The sequence below is a fragment of the Phyllostomus hastatus genome, unplaced genomic scaffold (assembly GCF_019186645.2).
Source record: "Phyllostomus hastatus isolate PE091 unplaced genomic scaffold, TTU_PhHast_1.1 phas_contig_40, whole genome shotgun sequence".
In the NCBI taxonomy this organism is placed as follows: domain Eukaryota; kingdom Metazoa; phylum Chordata; class Mammalia; order Chiroptera; family Phyllostomidae; genus Phyllostomus; species Phyllostomus hastatus.
In genome coordinates this window covers 57,331,926-57,359,796 of record NW_025333872.1, presented here as the reverse complement: position 1 = coordinate 57,359,796, position 27,871 = coordinate 57,331,926, and the positions used below count along the sequence as shown (strand labels likewise).

General features: G+C 46.1%; 1 protein-coding gene across 3 annotated transcripts in view; it reads right to left on the bottom strand.

Moving 5' to 3' along the window:
• Window positions 1–5,050: 5,050 nt before the first annotated feature.
• FOXO3 (forkhead box O3) overlaps window positions 5,051–27,871 on the bottom strand; it is a 107,277-nt gene continuing 84,456 nt past the window's right edge. For all 3 annotated transcript variants that reach the window (XM_045843706.1, XM_045843705.1, XM_045843707.1), the window contains exons 3-4: window positions 18,212–19,647; window positions 5,051–5,593 (exon numbers count right to left, since the gene is read on the bottom strand). In XM_045843706.1, the coding sequence (XP_045699662.1) occupies window positions 18,247–19,647 (1,401 nt within the window). In that variant the 3' untranslated portion in view covers window positions 5,051–5,593; window positions 18,212–18,246. The remainder of the gene's footprint in view (window positions 5,594–18,211; window positions 19,648–27,871) is intronic.

The following is a 27,871-nucleotide window of genomic DNA, read 5'->3' as shown; positions in this document are numbered from 1 at the left end:
TTCCAGTTGACTTGGGTGTTAGAAGATGGTGAGGTTGTACCTGTACAGGTCACTAAAACAATGGTAAGGACCACCTAATGAAGGCATGCCTCTCTGCCAATGTAGATGTTGTCCCAACAGTAGACTTCAGTATTTTTTTCCCCTACTTGATCTCAAGTAAGAGTCCATCATGTGGCTTGGGATTTTGAAACCAATCCTAGGGGGTTTCTAAAAGCTGAACCATTTTTATAACATGTTTATTAAAATAAAAAAAACACAACCCAGGGTACTAGAAATAGTTGTACAATAGGGTGGAGTCCCCCTAACTTGACTGAGAGGCCCCTTACATGTACACGGCGGGAATATTTGTGCTGTTCTCACCAGATGCCTGAGGTATTGTGTTTGACTCTCAACATGCAGGCGGGCACTGCCCATGACCGATGTTCATTGGCCAGGCTCACATGAGGACTCTCGTTAAGGCCAAGACTTTCATAGTTCAAAACCTCCGACACTCTGAAGGTAGAGAATCTATAACTTGCCTCCCCACTTAACAGCTCCCCTAGGCCACGTGACTCGGTGCACACCAACAGTGGCCATCAGCTGCCGTGAACCACACCACAAATCTGCTTTTATTAAATTGGTGGTCTGTGGAAGTCAAAAGGGAGCCAGAGAAAAAGTTTGTTAGCCTCGCTGAGTTCCAGATGTTGTGACAGAGCCGCCCAGCCTCGTGCCTCTCCCAGCAGGCCCGTGAGGGCCTCCCTTCCCTGGGAAGACCAGGAGATGAACTCCGAGGCTTCACCTCTGGGGTTAAGGAAAGGGGGAGGAGGAACAAAAGACTCCTTGGAGTAAGACAGAGTGTTCATTGATGCTTTATTTACATGCGTCACCATCTCTTTTACAAACTAGGTTACTGTTGTAAATGGAATACACAAGGCAATATCTACAAACACCAAGGAAAGTTAAGTACTGCATCTCTATTTCATTTGGAAAGGGGAAGATTCCCAAATCAAACTGGCTTTGATTCTTGAAAAGAAAGACGGTAGAGTTAATTCATGGCAACATATGGTTAGACAAAATCCTCAGTAAGGATGCAATGATAGTATCCGCTTTGAAAGGAAGGATGAGGCGCTTCGAACCAGAGTACTGACTGCTTGACTCTTGGGTGTTGGCCATGCACCATATTTAATTCTAGTTGTATGGGGTATGAGCAAGAAACTGAAACAGATAAGACCATTTTACAGATACTGTATACAGATTTCCCCCCCATTCATGCAACTTTTGTTCTTAAAAAAAGTTCAACGTGTAAAGCCAAAATGCACAATACATTTTTTAAAAGATGAACTAATTTTTCTGGTCCTCCTTCACACCTGTTTACATTTCCCATGTATGTAAATAATGTGCTAGGACAAGTATCTGAGAGAAGACTGATTGCCAGGCAATTAGATAATTTTAGAGAAATAAGTGACCAGACACACAATTTTTAAAAGCAGCCACGCAAATATTTCTGAAGTGTGGCAGAGGCCTTGTCACCAATCATTTGTCAAAGAAAAATACATACAAATAAGATTAGACAAGAGGAATATATTTCATTCACTCCAACTGCATAAAATGTTACCCATGAAAGATTTAGATAAAAAATAATACACTCTTTTTAATTTCTTGGGCATCGCTTTCCGGTGCTATCTGACAGACACGGCTTCAGGAGGACTTCCTTTCTCCTCCAGTGCCCCCCCGCCCACCCCGATCGCCAGGAGAGGCTGGCTTCTTAGCCAGTGATGGCATTTCTGTCCAAAAATTTGCTTGTGTCAATTAAAAAAAAATATGCCTAATCATACAATGTTCCCCAAATACAGCCAGAAGGAGGAACTTGGAGTTCAGCACTGTCAGGGTGCCGTTCCTGCACTCAGGGAGGGTAACGTTTGCATTCCCCTCACCAGCCTGTGGCCTCAGCGCTCTACACGGAAGGGGCTGCTTGGCTTCTTTCCTCTCGACAGTTGTAAGAGATTCAAAGGTTCCTTATTCTCTAAGTGGGGGGGTCCGCTGGGCAGTGTGAAGCCCGTGCCTACCGTCTGACAGGTTTGGAGGCCTCTGAAATGACCTTGAGAGTGGGCATGTCTGTCCTGAGCAGCGAGCCCAGAGGACCTCTCCCCGGGGAGGGCAAGGGACACACAGGCGAGGCCGAGACCCAACACCGAACACACCGAGTCCGCCTGTACTATGTGTGTACAGTCCGTGTGTATGCATGACATTCCTGTTGACAGGAAAGAAACTTCTGAAGTTTTTAAACATGTGTTTCAGCAATCATTATATTACAGAGGCTGCGCTACAGAGGAGACCGGCCTCGGCACCATTCACAGTTAATGGGGCACACGGAACCCGGCAGTCAGGGCCCGCACCAGGACAGCGGAAGCCTGTGACATGTCATGTTTCCCATATCAGTCAGTCTTCCAATTTCCCATCAGAAAGTGGAAGGCTCCCTAAAGCGGCTTGTTTTGAGGCCGAGGGCTGCCTCGGGTAGTTCTCTTCAGAATGCTAACATGAGAGCAGCCAGGCCCCAGAAGCTACTAAGCATTCTGCTGAGATGCTCCGATCAGAAAACTTACTATGAGGAACCCATGACACTCAGAACTCCATGTGGTGGCCAACAGCTGGTCCTTACTGAAAACAGATCTCAGTATGAGCAACAGAGGGCTCAGGACAAACCTCTGTCCAGTCCGACCACCGTAGAACCTGGCTGGACTAAGGCACCCTGGCCCAGCCCAACTGTTCCATTCTGACCCCCTCCTGGGACTGATGCTGGCACCTGACTTTACCTTGACCTCAGTGCTCCACAACTCTCTACGTGTAGATGCTGTTATTAAAAAAAAAAAAATCACCTGGCTGGTGTGGCTCAGTGGATTGACTGCCAGCCTGTGAACCAAAGGGTTGCTGGTTCAATTCCCAGTCAGGGAACATGCCTGGGTTGCAGGCCAGGTCCCAAGTGTGTGTGTGGGGTGCTCAAAAGGCAACAACACATTGATGTTTCTCTCCTTCTCTTCCCCTCTCTAAAAATAAATAAGTAAAACCTTTTTAAAAAATTCAAAGCACCCCTTCCCCTCCACTTTTCTGCTCTGCGGCTGCCCTGCTCTCATATTTCATCAGTCCCTCCCTCAGCTCTTTTAGATTAAATTATAATCTGACTCTGGAACATTTTGTAAGACAATCTAACAAACACTGCGGCAGGGGGAGGGGGAGAATAAACCAGATGTCACATGTCTGAAAGGAATGCAACATTTAAAGTTGAAAACATCTGAGGGTTGGTTGCCTTTCTTACTCCCAAAGTAGCTCCCGGGGTCTATAAAACTAACTGCAAAGGCAAAAAGCTATTTTGTTAGTTTGCTTGTTTCTTTGAGCTCAGGAAAGAAATTCTCAGGGCCCTCGTGTTGGAAGCACTCTGGATTCTCCTTTGTATCCAATACCTCCCATCTCCACAGGCTGCTGCTGCGGTTTCTGAACTACAACTCCACCCAGGGCAACAGTGCTTAGGCGCCCAGAGAGGCAGCCCTCTCTTGCCGATACCAGACAGTTCTTGTACGCAGCAGACTACCAAAGAATCAAGGAAGTGGCTAGCATCATATAAAGAAATATAGTAAGCAAAAGTCTGTCTCACTGACAAGCTGACCACGTGAATAGTATATTTAAAAAAATTATACATACTTTTAAAATGAAAATTATAAACTTGTAGCAGTTTACAAAGGCAATACGCTACAGGTCTACTCTAACCACAACTGCACAACAATTTACAGATTCAGTAGAAGGCAGGATGAAATCAACAGGGCCATCACTCAAACAGGACAACCCAAGCGAGGCGGGAGAGGCGTGTGACAATACCGAATGGAACTCTCATTATGCTAGGAGCTGTTATCACCACCAGTATTACCCCCAGAGGGATTATAAAGCAAGGTACAGGAGGGGGCCTCTGGGGGCCGGTGGTGAGCGCAGGGGGTCAGGCGGCACGTCTGTGTTGGTGGAAGGGAGTCGGTGCCCACTGCACGGTGCAAGCGCTAGCGAGAACTCATGCAGGGGGGTCTGTGCTGAAATACTAGCCTGTGTTCCTAACGTCCATGCAGAATGCTCCATTTTTGTACTGTACATGGTAAAATATATTTATACACTTATATGCCTAATGCATTTTACGGAAAGAAAAGAGTCTTCGTATATCACTTTGGAGAAGTATGCATATGCTGTGCTAATCAGAGCGTCGTCACACCAGTTTCATACGTACCAAAGGTGTTCCCAACTATTCAGTCTACCAAAGAAGGTAAGCAGTATAATCATACGTTCCAGGTTAAACAGAAAGCACCTATACAGCACCGTAACTTTTTGAAAATGAAACAAAATGAAATCCATAGAAGCAGGAAAGTGGGGAGGAAAGTCGAAACTGCCCCATCTTGTACTCCATCATGTCACTGGTACAATTACAATCTAAGATTATATATAAAAAAATCAGTTTGTATGCTACTGCCTCTCACTCACACACGTCTAGTAGATCAGATTATACACAGCAAGGCTGGAAGAATCAGGGTGTGTCTTTAGGAAAACAGTGAACTCAGGACTCCCGTTACGTTGACTGGGGCTTGTACTTCTCACAGGTTTCTCACTGTGGACTTGGTGCTCACCTGCAAGTTCATTTTTTCTGCAAAGCAAAATGTGACTTTTTCTTTTCTTTTCTCCTTAAAACTAAATCCTTTAGTGGCATTTGGCAATTAGTGGACAGCTGAGCTGATTTCTTTCCTGAAAAGATCCTCATTTCTAACCACTGCAGCATCCCTGCTCCCTGCATCAGCTGAGGGGACTGGCAGGAGGACACCAAGCCCACTGACCGGGCCACTGCAGACCAGGCGCTGGGGCCTGGCCCCCGGCCCCCGACTCAGCACTGAAGCACTCTGAGTGGGGGGCTGGGTTCCATTCGTTCCGCCTGTGCAGGGCTCAGTCCTGGCCTGGTGCGCGCAGCAAACAGTTGTGCCCTTGTTCAGTTCTCAGACAAGGATAGTTTTCTACCAAACAGAAGAAGAAAGAACACCCCCTCTAGTTTATGTAATTGTTAGTTTATGGAGTTCCATGGCTCAAACCCCTGTGATGCCCAAAGCCAAAATGGTAACTGGTACAGTTTCCTTCTGTTTTTAAATCTGCCAGGGGAAGAATGGTTAACATTTTAACAGAAAAATACCGCAAGTTAATGCATGTGAAAAACTCAGAAAGTCAAAGGAAAACAAACACGAAACAACACTTGAAACATCCCATAAACCACTGCGGTATGAAAACACCACACAGTCGCCAACCGGGGCTCACGGTGTGCTCTGATCGAGGGTGGGCGGTGCTGGCGGGGTGCTGTCCTTGGCTGGCAGGTGGCGCATCACCCCCGTACAAGGAAGATTTGCATACTTTAGATAGAGAGTTCTGTTCCAAGGTAAGTGCTTCACCTGGGGTAAGGGGCCATTAACAGTCTCTGCTGGGTTAGGAAAATGGCATGGGGTTCACAAAGGTGTTAAGCTGTAAACGGTGTCACTGTCCGTGTGTTGAGAGCAGATTTGGCAAAGGGTTTTCTCCGTAGGTCTTGTGTCAGTTTGAGGGTCTGCAGGAGGAGAAAAGAAAACCAGAGATGGTTAAGGACATTCAAGTGGCAAGAGGGGGTGGGCACCTCACAGTCACATTCCTCGGCCTCCCGTCTCCTACCCGCGCCCCCCACCCACCTAGCCAAGGGCACCATCAGTAAAGCTGCTTTGGCCTCACCAGCTTCAAAGGTCTCAAAGGCTGAGGACGAAGCATGCAGTCGACTTACCTTATTTCTCTGCTTGATTACAAAATGCTGTCAAGTTAAAAAAGCTCAAAAGAAATGGGGTCATTCACTTTGGGAGATTAAAGAAAGACAAGCAAAATCAGGGGTGTTTTAGTGGCCCTTTCGAGTTAGGGACACCCAGGGTGGGATGTTGCTCCAGATTTTTGGACCAGGGATTTCCTGGGACACACGGCTTGTATGCTAACACCAGTGAAGTGGCCACCCTAAGCAGACCAGCTGTGCTCTCTGGTTCTCTCCCACCGGCTACGTGGACTGACTCTGCTCACCGCCCTTCCACTACTACCCCAAGGGAGATGAAATGGCCATTCCCCACAAGGCTTAACAGGCCTACACTGCTGGCTGGGGGTCATGTTGATTTCCCCCACTAAAAAAGAAGTAAGTAATCTCTAGGTGGACTGTCTTAAAAATTTGCGGTTTTATATTTAAAATCTGCAGAGGAAAAAAATTACGTAACACACACATATGCCAAAATACCACCTCTCGTGAAACAACCCTTTAACAATTAACAACATTATTATTTTGCCTGTAAAGGTTTTCAGTGGTAAGGCACAACAGAGGTTCTCTCAGAGCATCTAACTTGCACAAGTCTTATCAGACTTCATGTGACCACTCAGCATGGAAAAGTTAGAGGACATTTTTAAAAAGTACAGTTGACCCCTGAGCAATATGGAATTTAGGGGCACCAAAGCCCTGGCTCAGTCAAAAATTCACATTTGACTTTTGACTCCCCCAAAATTTACCTACTAAAAGCCAATAACATAAATAGTAGATTAACATAGAACTTGTAAGTTATATGTATCATGTGCTGTATTCTTACAGTAAAGTCAGCTAGAGAAAAGAAAATGTTATTAAGAAAATCATATGGAAGAGAAAATATATACATGTATTTTATGCATTCATGACATACCTTTTTAATTCTTTTTGATATTTCTAGGCTATCTGTAAGTTTTCTCAAATTGCAGCAAATCTCCAAAAATGTTTCCAATATATTTATTGAAAAAATCCACATATTGCTGGATCCGTGTTGTTCAAGGGTCAACTGTATATTTGCAGAGATGCAGCCAAAGGAACCGACAGGACAGGTCTCAAGACAGAGGACCTTTTGTTTACGGAGACAGTGTCGGCTGTCAGGGCAGGAAAAAATGGCTCCAGGCCAAGAAATGGATACAAAAGTGGTGGTGAAGCAACTTGAACTCCCGATCTGCTCGCCAGATAAGGTGAACAAGTAATGAAAAATGCATCAATAAGCTCTCTCACACACACATGGACATCTGCTTCCCCCTCTTCAGAGGAGACAGCATCAGGAGGCGCACACGGAGTGCTCACAAGTCTACCTGCGACCTCCTCGCTGCCGAGGCCCGCACGGGGTGGCGGTCTCCCTGTTAGGAAGAGAGCAGCGCTTGGTGTCGGTCGTGTTACACACCCGAGGTCGTGGCTCCTCTGGTTGGTTATAGCTCTAAATACGAGAGTTGAGGTTGTTTCGTTGGCAGCAGAGACAAAAGCAGGAAAAGAAGCCCCTTCTTCCCCTGTCCCCAGTATTTCGCTTCCCTGGCCAACGGCTTTTTTGGAGCTATGCTTTGCTTTGTAAGGGTATGAAACCATGCACCCTGGACCATAAAATAATGGCCTGTTGATTTCAGAGGGAGAAAGGCTAAACCAGACACCAGATCTCAGGATCTGTGAGGACCAGAGCCTTCGGAAGCCCGTGCTGTCCCAGCGTCTCTACCTTGGACCCCTGAGGCACGGGCGAACAGGGATGCAGAGAGGGTTCTTTAAAGGGAGTTGGTTTTTTCCTTCACAATAACACTTAATAAACCACAGCCTAACATCACTATGCAATCAGTCATCAGGGGACTTTGGTCCCCAACTCTCGATCCTGACTTACTGAGAGTGCCAAGGGAGAAGCGATGAAGTCTTACCTAATTCAGACCCCACCCCCCGGTTCCCATCGGTGTTAATTATTCCGCTGTGGAACTAGGATGGTGACACACTTCTTCCACAGGCACACAGGCCAAGCACACAGCTTGCTCTGATGCTGGGGCCGGCTCAGCGTAGGAAGGAAGGAGGCGGAGGGCACTAGAACCCCCAACATGCCATCATTCTAGGCAGAGCAGGGCGTTAGCCCTGAAACCAGGGACAAGAGGCCTGCCCGGGGCAGTCTAAAGCAACAACCAACAATGGTCCCCAGGCCAAAGGCCCATTCCCTCTTCAAAAGGCCCAGAATCTTCAGGAAGCGTCATGGTTAAAAAGGAGATGCACTGAATATCACTTTCCGCTTCTGCACAAGGGACTTGGGGCACCTGTGGCAGTAAGTCCTGGAACTGCCCCAGAGTCTCACAGACTCGTCTCTCACCTCAGGGCTCAGAACCCACCTGTGCCTGGAGGTGAAGCCAGAGAGGCCCAGGCCCAGAGGCAGCTCTCAAACAAAGTTTATACAGAAACTCCTCCACAGAACAGAAAGAACAGACTTGCTTTCTCTGTGATAGAGGGCGAACAGACTGCAAAATAACGTGAAAACATAAAGGAACCAGGTAAGTATCAACAGAACACACTTATCCTTCTAAGAGGAAAACCAGAACCATCATTCATTAGGAAGACCTTATGATTAAAAATAGTCGTAAGGAAAGCAGCCCCTCACCTGCCTTAGATTTATAACCAGTCTTTGGGGCTCAGTGTTTGCACGTTTACCTGACCCCACCAAGCACTGCAAGAACAGAGGGAGCACATGGAGTGAGACCGGCTACGGAGGTGGGACCTTCATGATACTTAGCTTGGGTACAACTCACATAGACTTCAATGAAGCTCTCACCATTCTTACATTGTTCAAAGTAAGATGTTTTAGTTAACTGTGAGGTTTATGTATATATGCTAATGCCCTGCTAAATTTAAAAACACATCAGATTAAGCAAAACTTGGAAGGAAAAGGAAGCACATAGCTGAAAAGAATTACAGCTATCACTTTACAGTTACTAGGCAACAGGCCAACTGACAGTAAATATGGAAATGTCCCGTCCCATCAGCGACTTTCACTAATAGGGAGAAGGTCCCCTCCTTGCCCTTCCTTGCCCAGTAAGTTTGAAATCAGGCTGTGATGCAAAGAAAATGAAATGGGGAGACCGAAGGACGAGGCCCGTTCTCCAACTGCCTGTGGATGCTGTCATCTGGGCTCTGGAGAGAGTAAGTCCCTCTGTAATCTTGGCATCTGTAGAGAAGACAAGTTTCTGCCTAATTAGCACCACTAAATCACATGATGTTCTAAGAAAGGGCAATGCCTCCAAAAAACTCTACACAAAACATAACCACCCCAATCAACTTTAATCTGGGAAGAAAAACATAAATGTTCCTACTGCTGTCCTCCTACAACATGACTCCATGGTGACAGGCTCAGAGTTTGCAGCAGTGTTTTTATCATCTTGGCAGAGAAGAAAGGAACAGGACCTCAACACCAAGTATGTCACGGAAGGAAAAGAGCCAGTCGGGTGAAACGCTCCCATCCACAAACCCAGGAAGGCAAGCCGCTGCTTCCCTGGCTAAAACGAAAGGATGTCTGGAGGAGAGGCGGCCCAAAAAACCAACTCCAAGTGAACAGAAGGGCAACTGAAGCCAAGCCTACTGCCCCCGGGGCAAGCTGGGAACTAAATATGGATGTTCAGGGAAGAACAGGAAAAGCACCCATGGTCACACAATCTGCGAGGAAAGCCTCACTTGACTTCAGAGAACAGGGGAGGGATTTAAAGCATGAACCTTTCTGGCCCAGAGGGCAGAGCAAAGCAATGCCTGCCTGCCTCCACCCTGGCTTCGCCCCAGGGGGATCTAAGGGACACCCAATTCCTCATGAGCCACAGCCATCTGCCAGCACCCACCAAGGCTTTTGTAGCTGATGTCACCCCAGGAAAAACAGCCTTTTGGGGGGTCTCGGATTGGCAGCCACATCTATTTCTGGAATGGAAGCAGTTCCCGTGGAGGTCACCTTCACAGGCCGAACACAGAGCAGCTCCAGAAAACATGCTCATGGACACAGCACAGACTGGCTCACTCTGGTGATTCGTCAGTATCCTCCAGGTTGGAAAGGCAACAGGGGATTTAGGGAACTGCATGAAAACTAGCCTGGCGGTCCCTGACAGCAAGGGCCGGACAATTAAAATCCCGCCTCTGCCTGTGATGAGGACCCAGCAGAGCCAGCCTCCAGGACTGCCAGGGAGGGCAGCTCCAGAAAGGTACAATTTGCAAATGCCGTTAACTTGCCAGTTTAGACAGCAAAATGTTTACGAGGGACACAGAACAGGTATGGAAGTTCTGGCCAGGCTGGAAGCCAATTTGTATTCAGTTGAGGAGCCTCCTTAGAAGGAAAACATAACTACCTCGACTAACTTTAATCTGGGAAAAAACCCCAAAAATGTCCCTACTGCTGTCCTTCCAGGAAACATAGCCTACAGGTTCTGATGCTTTCTGATGGGCAAGGAAAGGCTTATGAAGAAGGTGAGGATGTTATAGGGAAGCTTAAAATAAGCTTCTTGGGGCAAAAGGTGACTCTCAGGAAGATACTGCAAAGACACTCGGTGATATGCACTATTAAAAAAAAAGCTTAGTTTGTGTAAAAGAAAAGCTTGTTGTGTATAGCTAAGTCCTTTCTGCTGTCTCCCAGTAACTTCTGGGCTTTGCAATGGCAGGGGAAGCTTGTCTGTGAAGGCTGGGAGCAGGCCTCCACAGAGCCTTTGCCTCCAGACGCTCCAGGCCTAGACTGGCGGGAATGCCCTCCCAGCTGGTGCTGGTGCGGTACTGATGAAGCACAGGGGAGAAGCAGCCTCCCAGGCTCTGCAGCTGGGGACAAAGAGCAGAAATGACCTGCATGGAGGCACTGGCTTTTCTGTTGCTTAAACTGCAGAAATTACTGATGTTAAAATAAGTTTAACTTAAGAATGTCTTTCCTGTCTTTATGTTGGACCAGAGATACATCAACCAATGTTCTTTGTGTACCCAGAGTTAAATATGCTGTCTGACATGGCAGAAATATATGTATTAATCTGCTGTCAATAACAAAGCTGCAGAGACTTCATACTTTAAGATTCTTACATTTTCAAGCCACATAGAACAGCATGTGAGGTTTCTTACTATGTTCTTATGAAAGAACTATTTTAAAGGCAAATGCCTTTAAGGGGCATTTGGATCCTCCCTGGACTCCGGCTTATCTAAGCTTCATTACAGCACCCCCAAGCCTTCGAGGGCAGAGGCCTGCGTGTCCAGGCCCTGCTGTCCTCACCCAGGCTTTGGGAACAGGCCCTCCTGGTCCATAGGTCAGGCGCAGGCACACTGTGTCTGCTTTGCTCTCCCCACCCCTGTGAATCACACCACACGTGCAGCCCCACCTTCCCTGGGTTCCCTCTACTGAACTGCTAAGCCACTCACCTGACACCTAATCACCCAGTGCCCAGAATAGTTCCTTTATCATAGACATTAAGCTCCTGAAATGTTGAATTTCTCGAAAACAGAGCAAAACCTTCAAGCCATGTCCAACAGTGATGAAGCACCAGCTATTTTAGGAGCACTGTCTGAGGTGCGGTATTTGCCCTCAAGAAGGGTATATTCTAGTCTGGGAAACCAAACTGCCTTGAGGTCCCAAGTGGCCTGCAAAGCTGAGATACAGAGTGGCTGTGCAATAAGTGTTGGCTGAATAAAGGAATGAACCATCCTTCTGAACAGCCCTTCTTCTCTGCCAATCAAATACCACCCTCTCAGCATTCAGGCCTACTCACATCGACTAAGACTTGGTTTTATTGGAATCCAGGCAGATGCCTACTGCTTGTGGGACAAGACCTAGAATTTTAATATCTTTTTCGGGAGAGGGTGGTTCCAATTCCAAAAAACTTTCTAAAGCTCATGAACCTTCCTGAGGATCAATACAAGGCACAATTTTAACATTCAACTAATTTAATTTGAAAAATTAAAATATTAGCTTTAATAATTTAAAAACTTTAGTATTTAATAAAGAATTTATCTTTTCACACCCTTTCTGTATATCCCACCACACACATTCTTTATTACCAGCCCCCAAATGAAGAGCCTGCTTTTCTCTCAAAATGCTGTCCTCACTGAAGTGACTCCCCATTTGCAAACAGAAGGGAACTCTAGTCCAGGAGGACGTGCTTAGTTAGAGCCACAAACCAGAACCAGAAAATGACCATGTTTATGTTTGCTGGCTGAGGCCCCATCCTGTGGGACCCTACACTGCATTTACTGGCCGGAGGCGATGGGGGACGAGCCGAGGAGTCACCCCTCCAGGCTGGGATGCCTCAGGACCCTAGGGGCTTAGAGCAAGCGTGGTTGAGAAGCAACAGCCACAAAACAAGGGAAGGAAACCATGAAGGAACTGAAAGGAGAGACACAAGGATGAATCAAGATCGACAGAGAGACAAAGGACCATTCTGAAGTCAGCAGTCTGGCCAGGAGCGCAGAAGGTATTTGTGCGGCGGGCAGGTTCCTCGCCTCCTTGCCGTGGGGTCCCCCATCCCAGCCAGCAGGGCAACCTGAACTGACTGGGGCTGGGCAGGGCACGCTCTGGCTGGAGGCACTCGGGAGGCAGGCAAAAGGGATTCCATCTAAAAGGTCTTTCGGTCAATACATGTTTTCTGATTACTTACAGATATGATGGGTTGATCATTTCTGAACACATGAAGGACCAATGAAAGTTCCAATTAATTACAGGGGCATGGATACAAAGGGAGGCCCAGGTGGTTTCAACCTTAGGACCTCTGGCCTTCTCTTCTTGGCCATTAATTCCCCCCAAGGAGTCAAATCAAACACTCCACAAACAGGACTACTTTAAAAAAAATAAAAAAACTTATGGTCCGAACTTCTTTCACAAGAGAGAAGAGACAGACGAGAGAGAAGTGGAAGTGGAAGGGGTGGGAGAAGAGAGAGGACATGCTGATATGCAAACCTTCAATCAAGCCAAGACTGGCAATTAAAGTTTTATTCTTCAGGGACACGGAAATTACTGAGACCTTCACGACTAAGTAATTCTTATCCTTGAATACATGAACATTACAGACTTCAGGGAAAAAAAGGTTATTAAAAAAAAACCCCAATATCTAGAGAGTAAAGTCCACATCTATTAGTGGGAAGAGAAAGAAATGCAACAGCCCCCCCGCAGCCAAGGGCACGGGAGCTCTGCACAGAGTGCTGTGCTTCAGTTCAGGCTGGTCCTGCTCCTGACGCCGCGAATCAAATCCTTTTTCTTCAAGAAACCTCAGGGCCAGGGTTCGAAGGAAGCCCCTGAAGATCCTGCCCTAGAGGGTTGCTGAAAAAGGTCAATGGCCCCCTTGAGAACTACGCATTCTTTGCCTTTTCCCCCTTGATTTTTGCTGAGTTTTTGTGTGCCTTTGTCATACATCAAGCTCTTTCTCAGCCACGGAGTGAATTCTACTGCTGGATAGGCTGCCTGGCAAGATGGTGGGCCCGATGTTGGTGCAAGTGCTCAAGAGAAGCCTGAGCTCATCCAACAAAATTCACTTTTGAGCTGAAGTGGGTGCCCTGTAATGTGCTGGGCACAGGGGATAGAGGTCAATAAAGTAGGGGTTCCTGCCCCGGCCGGTGTAGCTCGGTTGGAATATTGTCCCACAGACCGAAGAACCATGGGTTCAATTCCTGTTCAGGGCACATACCCAGGTTGCAGGTTTGATCCCTGGTCAGGGAGCATACCAGAAGGCAACCAATCAATGTTTCTCTCCAATTCCTCTCTCTCTCTAAGAGCAATAATAATAATAATAATAATAATAATAATAATAATAATAATAATAATAATAATACCATCCTTGGATAAAGATAAAACACTTTTTTGGAAAAACAGGAGTCACTCCCCTCAAGAAACGCCTGGTAGGGAAGGTGGTGCAGTGGTGGTGGGGACCACCTGTCATAGAGGAAAAACTGCCTTGCATGGGAGGTTGAAGCAAAGGACCCAAGCATGTGCGGCAACCTTACTACGCTTGGTTTTCAGGCACAACCTTGCTTTCAAATGTCCTAGTCCATGGTCACATGTCTCTCTTCGGGGGATAAAAACATAGGCCCTAGTACTTCAGGAGTTCCGTGCTAATAGGCCAGAGTTCAGACTCAATCCAGATGCTGATTTCTGTAAAAGGTCCTCAGGACACTTGCTTTAGCTTCTGCTTCATTTCTAGAGCTGGTTCATCACAGCTGGACACAAGCCAGCCACCCACTTCAGCTCACTGTCTCTGGGGCTTGGCTCTGAAACATTATTTATAAGATGTTCAATATTGAGCATTATGAACACTCTAAAAAGAAGCATTTAATAGGAGCTTAAAGTTCACAAGAATTTCCAGTAGTAATTCTGGTGAATTTCACCCCATTTATTGATGCCTCACATAAGCTCTTTAACCAAAAAAGACCTTCCTTTCCAGAATGCAACTTATAAAGGCAACTGCTTAAAGTGAGAGTCACGCAGGCTCTGTCCCCTTGATTAGCAGGCTGGCCAGAGGTGACCACAGGTGCATTAAAAACTCTCATGCCCAGGAGGAGTAGCCTTTAGTGCTAGATGCCCCTGCTTTCCAGGATCATGTACCAGCCTCTGCACACAAAACCCCTTTTCACAGCTGCCTCAATTTTCCTTTACTGTTGTCAATAAGATCCACTGTCAAAAGATCCAGACAGCCATTCTCTCCATGAATGACACTTCAGATTTGGGGCTTAAGAATAGAGAGCTCTGCAGATGCAGAATTCTTGAGGCTGGCTTATTGTAACTAAAGACTAGACTATAGTTACAATGCAAAAGGCAGAGTATATTTATCCATGCAGCATGCACAGATTTGTATCTACCGTGTGCTATAGCCCTGACACAGAAATATCTACAGCAAGAAGAAAACGTGACATGAATGGCCTACATGGCCTGTATTTGGTTAGAATTAGTCCTGTCTTCCAACATGAATATTTAAAGACTCACAGCATTCAAACGTTAAGTCTAACAAGTATCCAAGATTTGCTCTTTTTGAAAAATAGCCTAAATATAAATTCTAAATGGGCTTCAGCACTGGCACCTGCTGTTTCCACACTGATTTGCCACCGTTTCTTTGCATTCCCATACCATCACTACCTCTTCCCAGGGCCCTTTCACAGACAGGATGTCTGGCTTCAGGTTTAAAATTATACATACACTGTTCCTTGAAACTCTATGATTTTGTCCTCTTTTGACAAACAAGAAACCTATAATTCTACGAGATTCATTAATGATGTGACCAGTGGCAGAGACAGAAAGAAAACTACCCTTTTCCTCTACAGCCAGGCTTTTCCTAGTTGATGTTTTTCCAATCCTTACCATAAAGTAGTTTAAAACAACACTAAATACTGGACTGAGCAGTCCAGTATTGATCATAGGGAGCCTAATGGGGGTCTTCATATGCCAAAGGATGAAGATGAATGAAAGAGCTTGTGAAATCAGGAATCTTTTGACATAAAAACTACAGCTGGATTGACGCTGCTTTCTGAGAGCACACATGCCCAACTCCGGAGGGCTTATTAGACAGAAGCTCGGCTCTGCAACCACTACACTGCTCACAGACATCTCTGCTGCCAGTCTGTGTATTTCTTCACCAAGCTTTATGAGTGCCCGAGAGATGACAATGCCCTTTACACCCCAGTAGCTGGCACTCACACAAAGGTATTATGTATTTTTTTTTTCTTTCCCAGATAGATCCACAGGTTGAAAGCTTTTACATGCGGTCTAAAATGAATGACATGTGAAACGACCAGCCCTACAGAGAAGCATCTCACCACTGTTCTCCAGCAAGGCTGCCTATCAACCACTCTTATCAACTCTGTAACTAGATGGCTCCACCTCAGGGTCACACGGCCTTCAGTGAGCAAGTCAGGAAGTGAATCTGGAGAATACCATGACTTCTGGTTTAAAGAAGGCACCACAGGACAACTCTTGGGATGCTTGGGTGCTTAATTTGGGTGAAGTGAGGTCTGACATTGTGACCTCATGCCTGTTTTGTGAATTTAGAAGAGAATCTTCAGTAAAGTGAGGGACACAGGTTTAAAAGTAGAGAAAATACTTAGGCCACATGTGCTCCTGGTTGTTAAGAGGAACAATTCATTTCAAAGCAAAAAATGGAAATAAATCCTAAACCCAGAAAAGGACTTTCACAGAGCAATGCCTTCCCCCACCACCTAGTCCTTACCATGTTTCTTCTCTTGCTCTGGTCACACTGAGCTAGTTTATTTTCAGGAAAATTCGGTGACTTTCCATTTTTAACTGAAGAAATATCTTTTCAAAGTTATCTCCCCCAAAATGTTCTTGGAAGAAGGTGACTGAATGACCCTCAAGTTCCATTAGGACATAATAAATGTGCTTTTTATTATCAAAAATAACTCATTAATGTTTTAAAAACTTAAGTACTTATATCTCCCTTAAAATACTTTTATATAATCTTTTAGAATTATGCATACATAAGAAAGGTCTGCTATTTTAACTCAAAGGAAAATCTACACTAAAAAAAAAAATCAGACAAAAACTGATAGTACATTTTCCTCTGAATTTACTCTAATGAAGTAGAAAGTGGCCTCTTTACAACTACATGAGAATTAAAACTTACTTGGGTCTTTTCAAGCCGCAATTGCGTTCCTCTTCTTAAAGGAAGACAAACTGTTTATTCTTCTAAAAGCCAAGTTCTGGTATGATCTGAACCGGCTGGCACAAAAGTGTGTCACCCTCTTTAGCTTCCATTACCGTCTCTTCACTATCTCAGTGGCTATTAAATGACTGAAAACAGATGTCTGAGTCCCATTAGGGCCCCGCGTATGCCTGGGAGAGCTGAGAAGCTTTAGCTTCACTATACTTGACATTCCCCTCTCCACAACTCCCGATGAGCTGGAGGGAGTTCACCATAGGAGACCCTTGTAATTCCTCCACCAGGGCAGAGGGTTAAACAAGGTTCAGGTTTTTATGCTTTGGATCCCATTTTTCTCTTACACCATGTAAAGAAGGGTATAAGAAGCTTAAAAAAAAAGGCAGCTGAAGCAGAGCAGAGCCCTTCACCATGGAAGGGTCCATGGGTGCAAACCCGCTAGCAGAAGACCTCAGGGCTCATCTTACTTCTTGAGGAGGTGAGTTCTGGGAGAAGCTTGTCTATTTTCTGCTACTCTGGCTCCAGTTCAAAGCACTTCCCAGTTTTTACTATCCAGATAAAATTATAAAGAACTATTATGGTTCAAGTCATTCAAGAAATATGGATTCTGGGTCCAGCTGTGTGACCCTGGACAAACTATTTAACCTCTCTGAGCTTCCTGCTTACTCATCTGTTAGTCAGTATGTTCACCTAGTTTATACAGTAAACATTTCAGCCCACTGCAGTTTTACAAAGCACTTTCACATACCTCAGTGCATTTGACTCTTGCAATAACCCTGTAAAGTTAACAGGGGCTAGCAGCCTCATTTTATAAAACTGGAAATGGACGCCCGGGGGTTAAGTGACACACTCTCAATAGCAGGCGGAGAGGAGGAGAAGGGGACAGAACACTCAACTTCTGATTCAAATCAAATGCTTTTCTTATCACATCATGTTGCGTGATCTTTCTGATTCCAACACGATTAAAATGCCACAATTATAAAGTCTCTGTCACTGTTCGCAGCCCATGTCACTCTGTTTAGAATCTGACATCATTCATACATTGGGGAACATGAAGCACATGAGTAAGTGCTCTCACATAAAAAAGTCTGTTTCCAATTTAATCCTTTTGCTCTTTTAAATGTTTAGAGGCTGAACACTAATAAAGATGTTTAGTACTGTGGTGAAGAATCTAACAGATCTTGCTTCTAGTGGAAATGATCATGCATGAAGGAGTCCAGAATACATATTCTGCAGTTAAATTAGGAGCACCTGCAAATCATTACTTTAACGGAAAGAAAGATAAAATGATAATACTGAAGATCGACAGTGGCAGTGTTGGACTTGAGAGTCTAAGCAAGTCCTCTGCCTCGGTCCTCAACCTTGATGTTTGTGTGAGCTAAGTCCCACCTTCCTCCCCTTCCACCATTCCCTTCTATCCTCATCCATCCGTCAAGTAAGGGGACCTGTGTCATAGGTTAGCAAGGGCAACTGAACACAAAGAAGAATGACATCTATGAATGTGTGTGTTACTTTTTACTGGCAATAAAATTCCTGAGCTGTCAGCAAATTCTGGGGAGGGGCACCCGACGGCCCTGTTTATTCTGCAGGTAAAACTTGGAGATGAACTGGTTGGCAGCCATGTTACCATGCACCACCGCTTCACGGTTTGCAGTTTCTCCATGTGGAGTCAAGTTCAAACTACCGGTAAATAACAGACAGCCTCCCCCAATCACCCCCACTTTGTTATGATTATGCCGTAGCATTGGGCACTGACCTGCTTTGCCCACTTCCCCTTTCCTCAGTGATCCTTCAGCCTGGCACCCAGCTCTGAGATGAGGCCTGCTTAGCACCAGTGAAGCTCCCCACGTTCAAACCAACAACGTTCTGTGTGGAGATGAGGGAATCAAAGTTAAAATCCAACCCATCGGCATCCATGAGTTCACTACGAATAATGGAGTCCATGTCACATTCCAAGCTCCCATTGAACATGTCCAGGTCCAAGTCGCTGGGGAACTTCTCATGGCCCATGACGGAAAGGTTTGCACTAGTTGAGTACAAGGAGGAGCCTGAGAGAGAGTCCGAGAGGGTTTGCATAGACTGGCTGGCGGGAGACTGCTGCTGGTGTTTGGCTGACCCAAGGCTGCTGGAATCGCTCAAGCCCATGTTGCTGACAGAATTCGACAAGGCACGGCTGCCACTGAGAGCACCCTGGGTTTGGTGCTGGTGGTGGAGCAAGTTCTGATTGACCAAACTCCCCTGGGTAGGCTGGGCGGCAAAGGACATCATCGGGTCATTGCGAAGCATCACGTTCCGGCGGGAGTTCTGGGCAGACACAGCGGTGCTGGCCTGAGACATCAAGGGGTCCGACTGGGTCATCATGACATCGCTGTGGCTGAGTGAGTCTGAAGAGAGCAGGTCCTGGAGTGTCTGGGTAAAATAGTGTGACATGGAAGAGAAGGTAGCTGGCTTGTTCTCTTGGATGGTCTGCATGGGAGACTGGCGCAGGGAATTCAGAGACGAGGGGCCAAACACGCTGCTGTTATAGGAGCTGGTCGGGGAGCCCAGGCCAGAGCCCTTGGTGGTGTATGGGAAGCTAGAGCTCCGCTGCATGAGCCCACCGGTGGGGGATGGCTGAGACGATGGGAGTGTGATGTTATCCAGCAGGTCATCCATGAGGTTGTCAGCCAGCCCGTCGTTCAGATTCATGGTGCCGGCCATGTCGGTCAGCCGTGGCAGCTCCACGGTGCACGGCTTACTTCCGGAGGGTGAGAGGCTGGCTGAACTGCTATAGAGCATGGGGGAGAGTGGCGCATCATCATCCTGGACGTCATCTAGCTCTGTGCTTGCCAGGATGGGCGACAGGCGGCTACTGACTGTGCTGGCATTGGAATTGGTGCGCGAGCGAAAGTCCGTCCATGCATCCAGCTCATCACTGCTGCGGGACGTGGGGCTCCCTGGCCATTTGGAGAGCTGGGAGGGGCTGTCATCCACTGACTCGGGGGCTGTCTGCAGGGCTGCTTTCTTCTTGGCTGCGCGGCTACGACTCTTGGTATACTTGTTGCTGTTGTCCATGGAGACAGCCCGCCGCCGGGGCGCCTTCCCACTCTTCCCTCCGTCGGGGTTGATGATCCACCAAGAGCTCTTGCCGGTTCCCTCATTCTGGACCCGCATGAACCGGCTGTGCAGGGACAGGTTGTGCCGGATAGAGTTCTGTGGAGAGAAGGGAAAATGCGGAATATGAGCCAGAATGGTCCAAAAGCTGAGCACCAAGAAGGAATAGTTAATCAGACTCATTTTTAAACACTGGCATGACCCTCCTTGGCCTGGAACTAAATGACATCAAAAACAGCAAGTTTCATCTTTAGGAGGTGGGAGAAGGTTTCATATCCAGGAGATGCTGGGAATGTATAAGTTCACTGACACTGTTTTTCACAAATTCCTATGTTTTGTTGTCCTTTCCGTAATTGTATTTCTTATACTGAAGTTCTCACTTGTACTTGATTACCACACCACTCTCTCCCTGCACTTTGCAACAGCCTTCCCTGGCTTTCTAAGGGTCATTAATCACCTGGGGGGGCTATTTTATTCTCTCATGGTCCCCTCCTCCACCAGTGTAGAGGCAGCACCTACATTTCTTAACCATCTCTAATGAACTCCAAACTGGTGTGAATTCTTACCTACGACTCCATCTCTTCCGGCTACAATGTCATACCTGACAGGTGAAAGAAAAAAACGGTAGAGTAGGATTTGCTGAGTTGACAGAAGTAGGCAAGACACTCCCCATGCAAGGAGATGTGGTCTGAGCACAGCAACTTCCTCCCATAGCGCACAGCACGGGAAGGAGGACACAGAGGAACCGTAGTGGAAAAACCTGACAGAGGTTATCTCAGCCGCACGGTCACGGGCAACACCAACAGGGATATCATGTTGGTAACATCTACGCTTGGTGCGGCCTGATGAAAACACACTTTCCTCTGAGGTCTTCCTTGCAAAATCCATCACCCCAGTCTAATCACGAGAAGAACATCAGACAAATCCCAATTAAGGGACATTTAACACATGCCTGTCCAGAGCCATCAGGAACCTAAGGAAGTGGGATGACTAAATGCAGCGTGGTGCCCTAGGTGGGATGCTGGAGCAGAAAAAGGGCACTGGGTACAAACCAACGCAATCTGAATAAAGCATGCACTTTAATTAATAATAAGGTATTGATATTGGTTCATCAGTGGTGACAAATGTACCAAATCTATACAATATGTTACCAATAGGGAAAATGATGTTGGGCATATAAGAGCTCTCTATACTAGTTCTGTAACTTTTCTATAAATCTGAAAATATTCTGAATTTAAAGGTTTAGTTTTTCAACAGGAGAAATAGGGCAAAAATATCCCCAAACACTAATTACACCCATCTTGCAAGAACTCCCCTGGCTTGGTAGATAGGCCCAGCTGACAGGGATGACCCACGTCCAGTTTCATCTCTGTCACTGACCGACCCTGTGACCCTGAGCAAACCATTGAACCCATCTGCGGCCACTTCAGTCCTCTCCCTTCATTGCAGCCATCGTACCATCCAAACCACCCCTCCCTGGCAGGGATGACGTGAGGGTGATTATGTGATACTACACTTCAGGAGCCTGTCAGGCGACCCAGGCAGGGTGTCCTTACTGGTTCTGTCAGGTACAGAGTCCACGGTGGACACCGCCCGGTGCTGGCTCATTCTAACCTGTAAAATGCCTCACAGACTGTAAAAGAGAGGAGTGGGCAGTATTCTCCACATCTGAAACAGCGCCCGCAGGCCTGATGAGCAGATATTTGCAGGACAAAAGACATTGGCTGATGCTATACATCAAATATGAACAATTCTAAATGTTACCCTAGTTAAAAACAAAACAAAACTGGCAATCACCAAGTGTATTTATGTAGAGGATACAAATACATGTGTTCTACCAAATGTTTTTGAAACACAACGTCAGCAGCATTTACCATAATAACCCAAAACACGCACAGTGTTTCCCATGCATCTGTTCCCGTGCAAGGAGGGCCCACAGTTTGGGCTGGGCGATGAGCACCAGCAACGACGGGTCATGGGTCAGTACTTCTGCCCCAGCCATAAAGACACAGCTGAGAAAAGAACACGCGCTGAGTATCTGATGAGACAACTCTGCCCAACAGACTACGTATCCTGCTTCCCTTTCACTCTTATGGTTTTTAAAAGAATAATGACATCTCTACTAATGGTTCAGAAATTACATTTCTTTAAAAAGGAAAACACTTTCTCAATAAAATAGACATAAAGCATGCTCTTGAAACTCATTCTGCGGGGTTAAGAACCAGGTGAGTGCAAGGTGGTTCTAACACTGAGTACGCAGATGAATAGACATTTAAATAAGAACGTCAACTTGAGCTTCCTGGTGAGAACATAAGCAGGTCCTGAGGCTCCCGCTCCGTGGGGGCAGCTGCGCCCTGGCTCAATTCCTCCTGCCCCCGCCAGGCTCCCTTGCCGCGGATTCTGAAGAGTGCATACCAACACCCAGCATCAACAAGCAATCATACATATCCTATTATCCCTCTTTTATAAAAAGCATTTAGAGAAACAATCTGTTTTGAACTGTATTTGTAGTTTGACCAATTCCAAATCAACTGGGAAAAATAAAACACTGTACAGACCTCCAAATTATCCTATATGGATTTTCTAATGATCATCTATCACTGCAACTCTAAACCCCAACAAATGCAACTGAGTAATTTTATAAAATTACAAGTCACCACTGGTTAATAATACTTGGAAACAGAAATCAAGCTTCTGTAAGGGTACCGGTGAAGGGGCTGGGGTCCACACCTAGGACCAGAGCCACAGGGGATCGGGGCCCAGGCCCCTGACTGCAAGGGCGAAGAACCAAGAGCCTGCCTGATTTCAGGGCTGCTAGCTACTGGGTCACTGGTTTTAGGCTCGTTGTCTCGAATCCTCACAGTAAACCTGCAAAGCTGCTATCAGTGACCTCACCAAGACACGAAGTCTCAGGCTGAGAGATACTAAATAACTTACAAAAGCTCACACAGCTAGTGTCTCTAAGAACCCAAACCGAAATCTGTTTTCTCAACTCCAATTCAATGCTTTTCCTTAACAACCTTTCACAGGTCTATCACCAAATTATTCAGGCGTCACGATTTACCCTGTCTGTGCTGACACTGAAAGAAGAAAACATTTAAGAAGGAAGGATACGAAGGTACAATCTTATTGTACTTCTGTTTATGAAATAGTTAGAGGTAATAATTTGGCAGGTCTTTCCTAAAATTTATTTTTAATTTAAAAGAAACTATTTCTGAAGAGCAACCCTGAAAGCGGAGGCTTATCCGAGAGCCCGTGTCCGTGTTTCTTTAGAGTTGGCCATCACAATATTCATTCTGAGAAGACAGTACCATACAACCCAGTGTTAACTTTCCTTGGATTCTGAAGCAAAACCCAACTTACTACACAGGTGATTAGCTTCCGCGTCCAGTCTTTGCCCAACTCTTCTTTTTAGGGGTTATCCGCAGCAGAATCCAGTCCCTAAGGCATACCGCCCGCACAACACTCAGACAGGCTCTCCCAGCTCCACTGCTAAGACAACGCAACGAACCTGCACCCCACCGTCCTCACAGGCCCCCAGCCACACGGCTGGCCAGCCCTCCACTTATGAAACCCACAGTCTGAAGGTGGGGCACTGACCAAGGCCAACAACCGAAGGCCCCTCTGTCCACCCCCGTTCGAATGCTCCCCGCCCCCCACCAAGGTCAGATACCAGACGTGTTCTAAATTTCTTCACAGGTCATGATTCAAATCACTAGTTTCTTTCCCTCAATTTTGGTGAAGCACAAAAATGTAAATAATTAAATGCCAGATAAAATGTCAGAACAGCAATATTTTCCCAACTTCCCTGACAAAAAAAAAAACTCCCAAGGGTGAATAAATGATATTTATAAAAACAGACAAACCAACTGGAAAATCCTCTTAAGATCTGCAGTTTAAGTGCTCTTAAAAACCTCTCCATTAGGGTCTGTAAATTAGCTTCTAATTTACTGTGTGTATTTTAAACTGTAAAACTACCATTAATAAGATTCTATGATTTTCCTACTATTATATATCATACCGATAGTCCAAATTTCTAAAATTTTAATAAGTGTGGGGGCTGGGAGCTGAAGGTAAAGGAGGAACACTGACAGCATTAGACTGATTTTTCTTACCACATCTCCATGTACATTTTGAAATGCCTTGTGAGGCCAGGTGATGCTAATTGGCCGAAATACTAACAATGGGCTTTCCTCCAGGCCTAGGTGATAAAGTAAATACCACCAACCAGGACTCCCAGTGTTACAGCACAGGCTGTTCTGTAATTACTTACTTTTACTGAAGGAGCAAAGAAGCTACTGTAGCCCCAACCCCAAACCCTGTGAACAGTCCTGGTATTTAAATCCACTGCTAAGAACCCCAGACACTGATGAATTACAGGAAAGAAGACATCTTGAGGAAGAAATTTTAGCATCAGGGACAAACATGACAGCTTTTCTCTAACTTGGCCCAAAGATATAGGGAACCCTTAAAGCAAATCTATCACAATGTGCTTGAAAAAATGGAAAAAAAGAGATAGCAATACCCTTCATTTTGTTTTTATGTCAATATCTTTTACTGAACTATTTACACTGAAGCAAGGCCCACACAGGTGCAGAAATGCTTTAGGGATGGTTAATTAGTAACAAAACAGGCAAATCTGTGTCCTGTGTGACTGCAGCTGCAACCAGGGGCCTGATCCTTTATGTGCAGCAGGTGTGTGGGGGAGGCAGCGTGAGGGAGCTCACACTTCACAGCGCTGCTGACTGTGGTGGTGTGGGCCTAGAGGGGTCCCTTTGCTTCACCCTCCTCGGAAAATTAGTATCAAGGTAACTGTCCTCATCAGAATCTGTTACTTCACTTTTCTTACTATCCTGAAGGCAGTTTTCTACTGCATGATACATTTATTGCCAATGCTAAAATGTATACGGTCACTACGTATATGCCGCTGGTTGTGAAGACACACGTACCCAAAACAGATTAGACTAGGTATTGGAGAGAAGCTGCCTGAAATGAAAAAGTATTCCCTCACTACTTCACAAAGCAGATAATTCACACAAGCAGTTGAGGGTGGCCAAAAGAGAGAGGGAGGCCGTGTGATTCTGGAGTAAGATCACAGGCTTTGATCTGAGCCAGCTCCGAGTCAGAATCCAGACCCTGGCATTCGTCTTGTGACCTTGGGCAACTGACTTAACTTTGGTTGGCCCTTTCAGAAAATGGGGATACAAGCACCCTCTCTGTTACACTCTAGAGTCTCTAGGAAGGTTAGATGGAATTACGAATGCAAAGCACTCATCCGTGTGCCAAGCACAAAATGCTCTCGACTGTCTGATCCCGCACACGGAAGCAGTGACATCACAAGCACTCACTCACTGTTTTCCAACCATCATATATTTGAAGCCAAAAAGTGAGAGGGTGGCTCCTTCCAGGAAAAGATTTCTAACTCTTAAAAGTATTTCAAAGGTGCTGTGCCAGTCGGGAGTAACTGGTGATTTCTAACTGTTGCTACCCTATGTCGGCTCCAGCCCTTCCCAACCGTGTTTACCCTGTGCAGACTGTCCACTAACCCAGACACCAGCTGCATGTGCTTCCCCGGGAACACAGAAAGGGTTTTGTCTGGAGGCAACATGTGGTATCAATTTATCTTTCTCAGCAACGACAACAAGGAATCCACTGACTTTAAAAATAAAAAGGGAGTTGTGTAATTTAACTCTTAAAGGCCTGTGCCTTTTTTATTTGTTTAAGACAGCCTCTTCCTCCTCCCCGCTCCCCCCTCAAAAACAGTCAAGTGAGAGTTACAGTTGCCTGCTCCCAACCCAGACCCACTGCACCAGGGAGCTCAGCAGGGACTACTGGCAAAGGGCTGCCTTTGCATGCTGTACTCCCCTACCCTGAACACAAGACCCTCATTTGAAGTAGGTCTCCCTGCTTTGACTGTGGGCACTGACAATTCAGAAAGAGACTGCCGAATGCCTATATTCAACTACATGCATGCGCTGAACTGCAGAAGAGAAAGGTCACGTGGAAAGTCCAATGGTAACTACAACTCACGGGAATGCTGGGGGGCAGTGCACCACAGCAAAGCAACCCCATGATACAGCTTTAGGAGAGGGCCTGGGAAGCTCTGGAGTATGACAGGTTCTTTCATGGGCAGTTCTCTCTGAGAGGCCCTGGTTTCTCTTAATATTAGTTCTTCATACTGTTACCCACAAGAAAATAATCTGGGAGACACCAAACACTTTCGCCCCACACTCCTCGAGATCCTGATTCAGTTGTTGGGTGCAGGGCCTGGGTTGATGGACATTTTCAAAGCTCTTCAGTTTAGTCTAATGTACAATTAGAGCAGAGAACTGCTGGAATGTCCCTTTCCCACTTCCAGTGACTGAGAATCCGATGCCAGTCTAATGATTCCCAGTCTTTCCCAGGTCTGGTGACATAGCACAGGTGATGTTCTTTACGTCCACACTTCCACCAGGTAGAAGCTAAGGGTGAGAACTGGGGTCAGAGACTGTAAAATGGACAGAGCAATTCTTCAGATCACTGGGACCCAGATACTTTTAAGGCAAGGGGTAGCGGGGGGCGGGGGGGGGGAGCGTCCTTGACTTTGCACTGTCTCGTAGACAGGCACCCATTCTGCTCTTCTCCACCCAGCATGGATTGGCACGGACAGAAAAGAGGGCAAGTGGACTTTCACAAAAGTAGGACTGACCTAGGCTGAAGAAGGGAAGGGCTGGAACAATCATTGATCCCTGTAATTTTCAGAGGCCTCTCTGAATTAGCATGCAATTTCACACAATCCCTTTCATAGACTATCCTTCATGCAAACCCCAAAAGACTGGGTAAAAATAACCACTGAAAAAGCCATAACCCAATCCCGAGGTACTTATTAGCTACCATTGTTAGCAGTATAGTGAAGTATTACTTCACAAACTTCCCTGAGAACCAAAGTACATATTCAGAGAGCCTCAAGAATGAAAATAACAACCATACTGTTTCTCACTCCTGGATTGGGCAAAGCACCGCCTCACTGTGCTCAGTGCAGAGACCCGGGGGTGGGCGCTGGCTGCAAAGGCCTAGCATCGGCCCCATCTGAGGGAGCCGCAGGCCGGCTGGTCCTCCTCATTAGCCATTAGCTCTGAGCTGGCCTGCCCTCTTCCACTAGATTTTTATCTACTTTGGGGCTGGCTAACTTATTCTTTAAAAGCAAGTATATAAAGTATGATGGCATGAAACAGACTTGAAACCAGAAAAGTTATTATTTCTAACTATATGAAATACCAGCTATAATAGCCAAACAAGCCTTTCAGACTCAGAAGAACACTTAAAATAAACACATAAAAGATTGCACAATCGACCCTGATGTGTAAGACAAGTTCCAGGCTGGCTCTCAGTCTTATCCTTGCCTAAAATACTAAAAGTTTAAACCATTAAGGGAGTTATTTAAAAAAGATGATGTTCTAAAATAAATACTGTCGGGAACTTGGCTGAAGGATTAAATTTCCAACTACAAACAAGATTTCCGCTAAATTTGCTGACAATAATCCTCTACTAACAGCGATCTCCTTTGAAAACTAGTATTTGTTTCAATTTTTCATGTAGTCAGTGACAGGTTCTGGCCCCTCATTAAGACAACTAAAGTAACAATGATCTTGTGATCGGCATAATGAACCCATTTTCTGTCCAAACAAAATGAGACACACAAGGCTTTCTTAGGAGAGGAAAAGCTGGGCAGACAATCTGGCCTGCCCCAGCTGAAAAAAAGAGATCCTAGGTGGAAAGAAAGTTCTCTTCAAGAGCTCTCACTCTGTTACAGACAGTTTTGTTGGGTTTTCCAGTGTGGGTTTTATTTTCGTATTAATTTTTTTTTTTCATTTAGCAATCTTCTTTTCAAGCGCTTCCACAGCTGTTTCTGCTCTTGGAGGGCAAGAGGGAACATTCCATTCCCCACAGCCAAACCTGCACTTCCGGCACACTGAGAACCCTGGCAGCCTTGCAGCCTCTGCCCACACCCACTCCCTGCAGCACCCTCCCCTCCCCCGACACCCTCCTACTTCCAGCCCCACATCCTTTCCCCCCACAGACTGAGGAAACAGCAGTAAGGACTTGAAATCAACCAAATCAGTCTCCAGAAAGCAGGCTAAAGCCACAGTCTTTGTCCCCCAACCTTTCCCCAAGCTTCTTCCTTGATTTTTTCAGTCTGTTTCTCCTTCCCAGAAGGATCAGCAAACACATGCTACTTGAAAGATTCCTCTGAAGACCTCCATGGGCAGCCACACAAAGTGGGTGCTTCGCAGGGTTACAAAGCCATGAAATTACAAAACATTGTCAAAGCTGATCCTGCAGA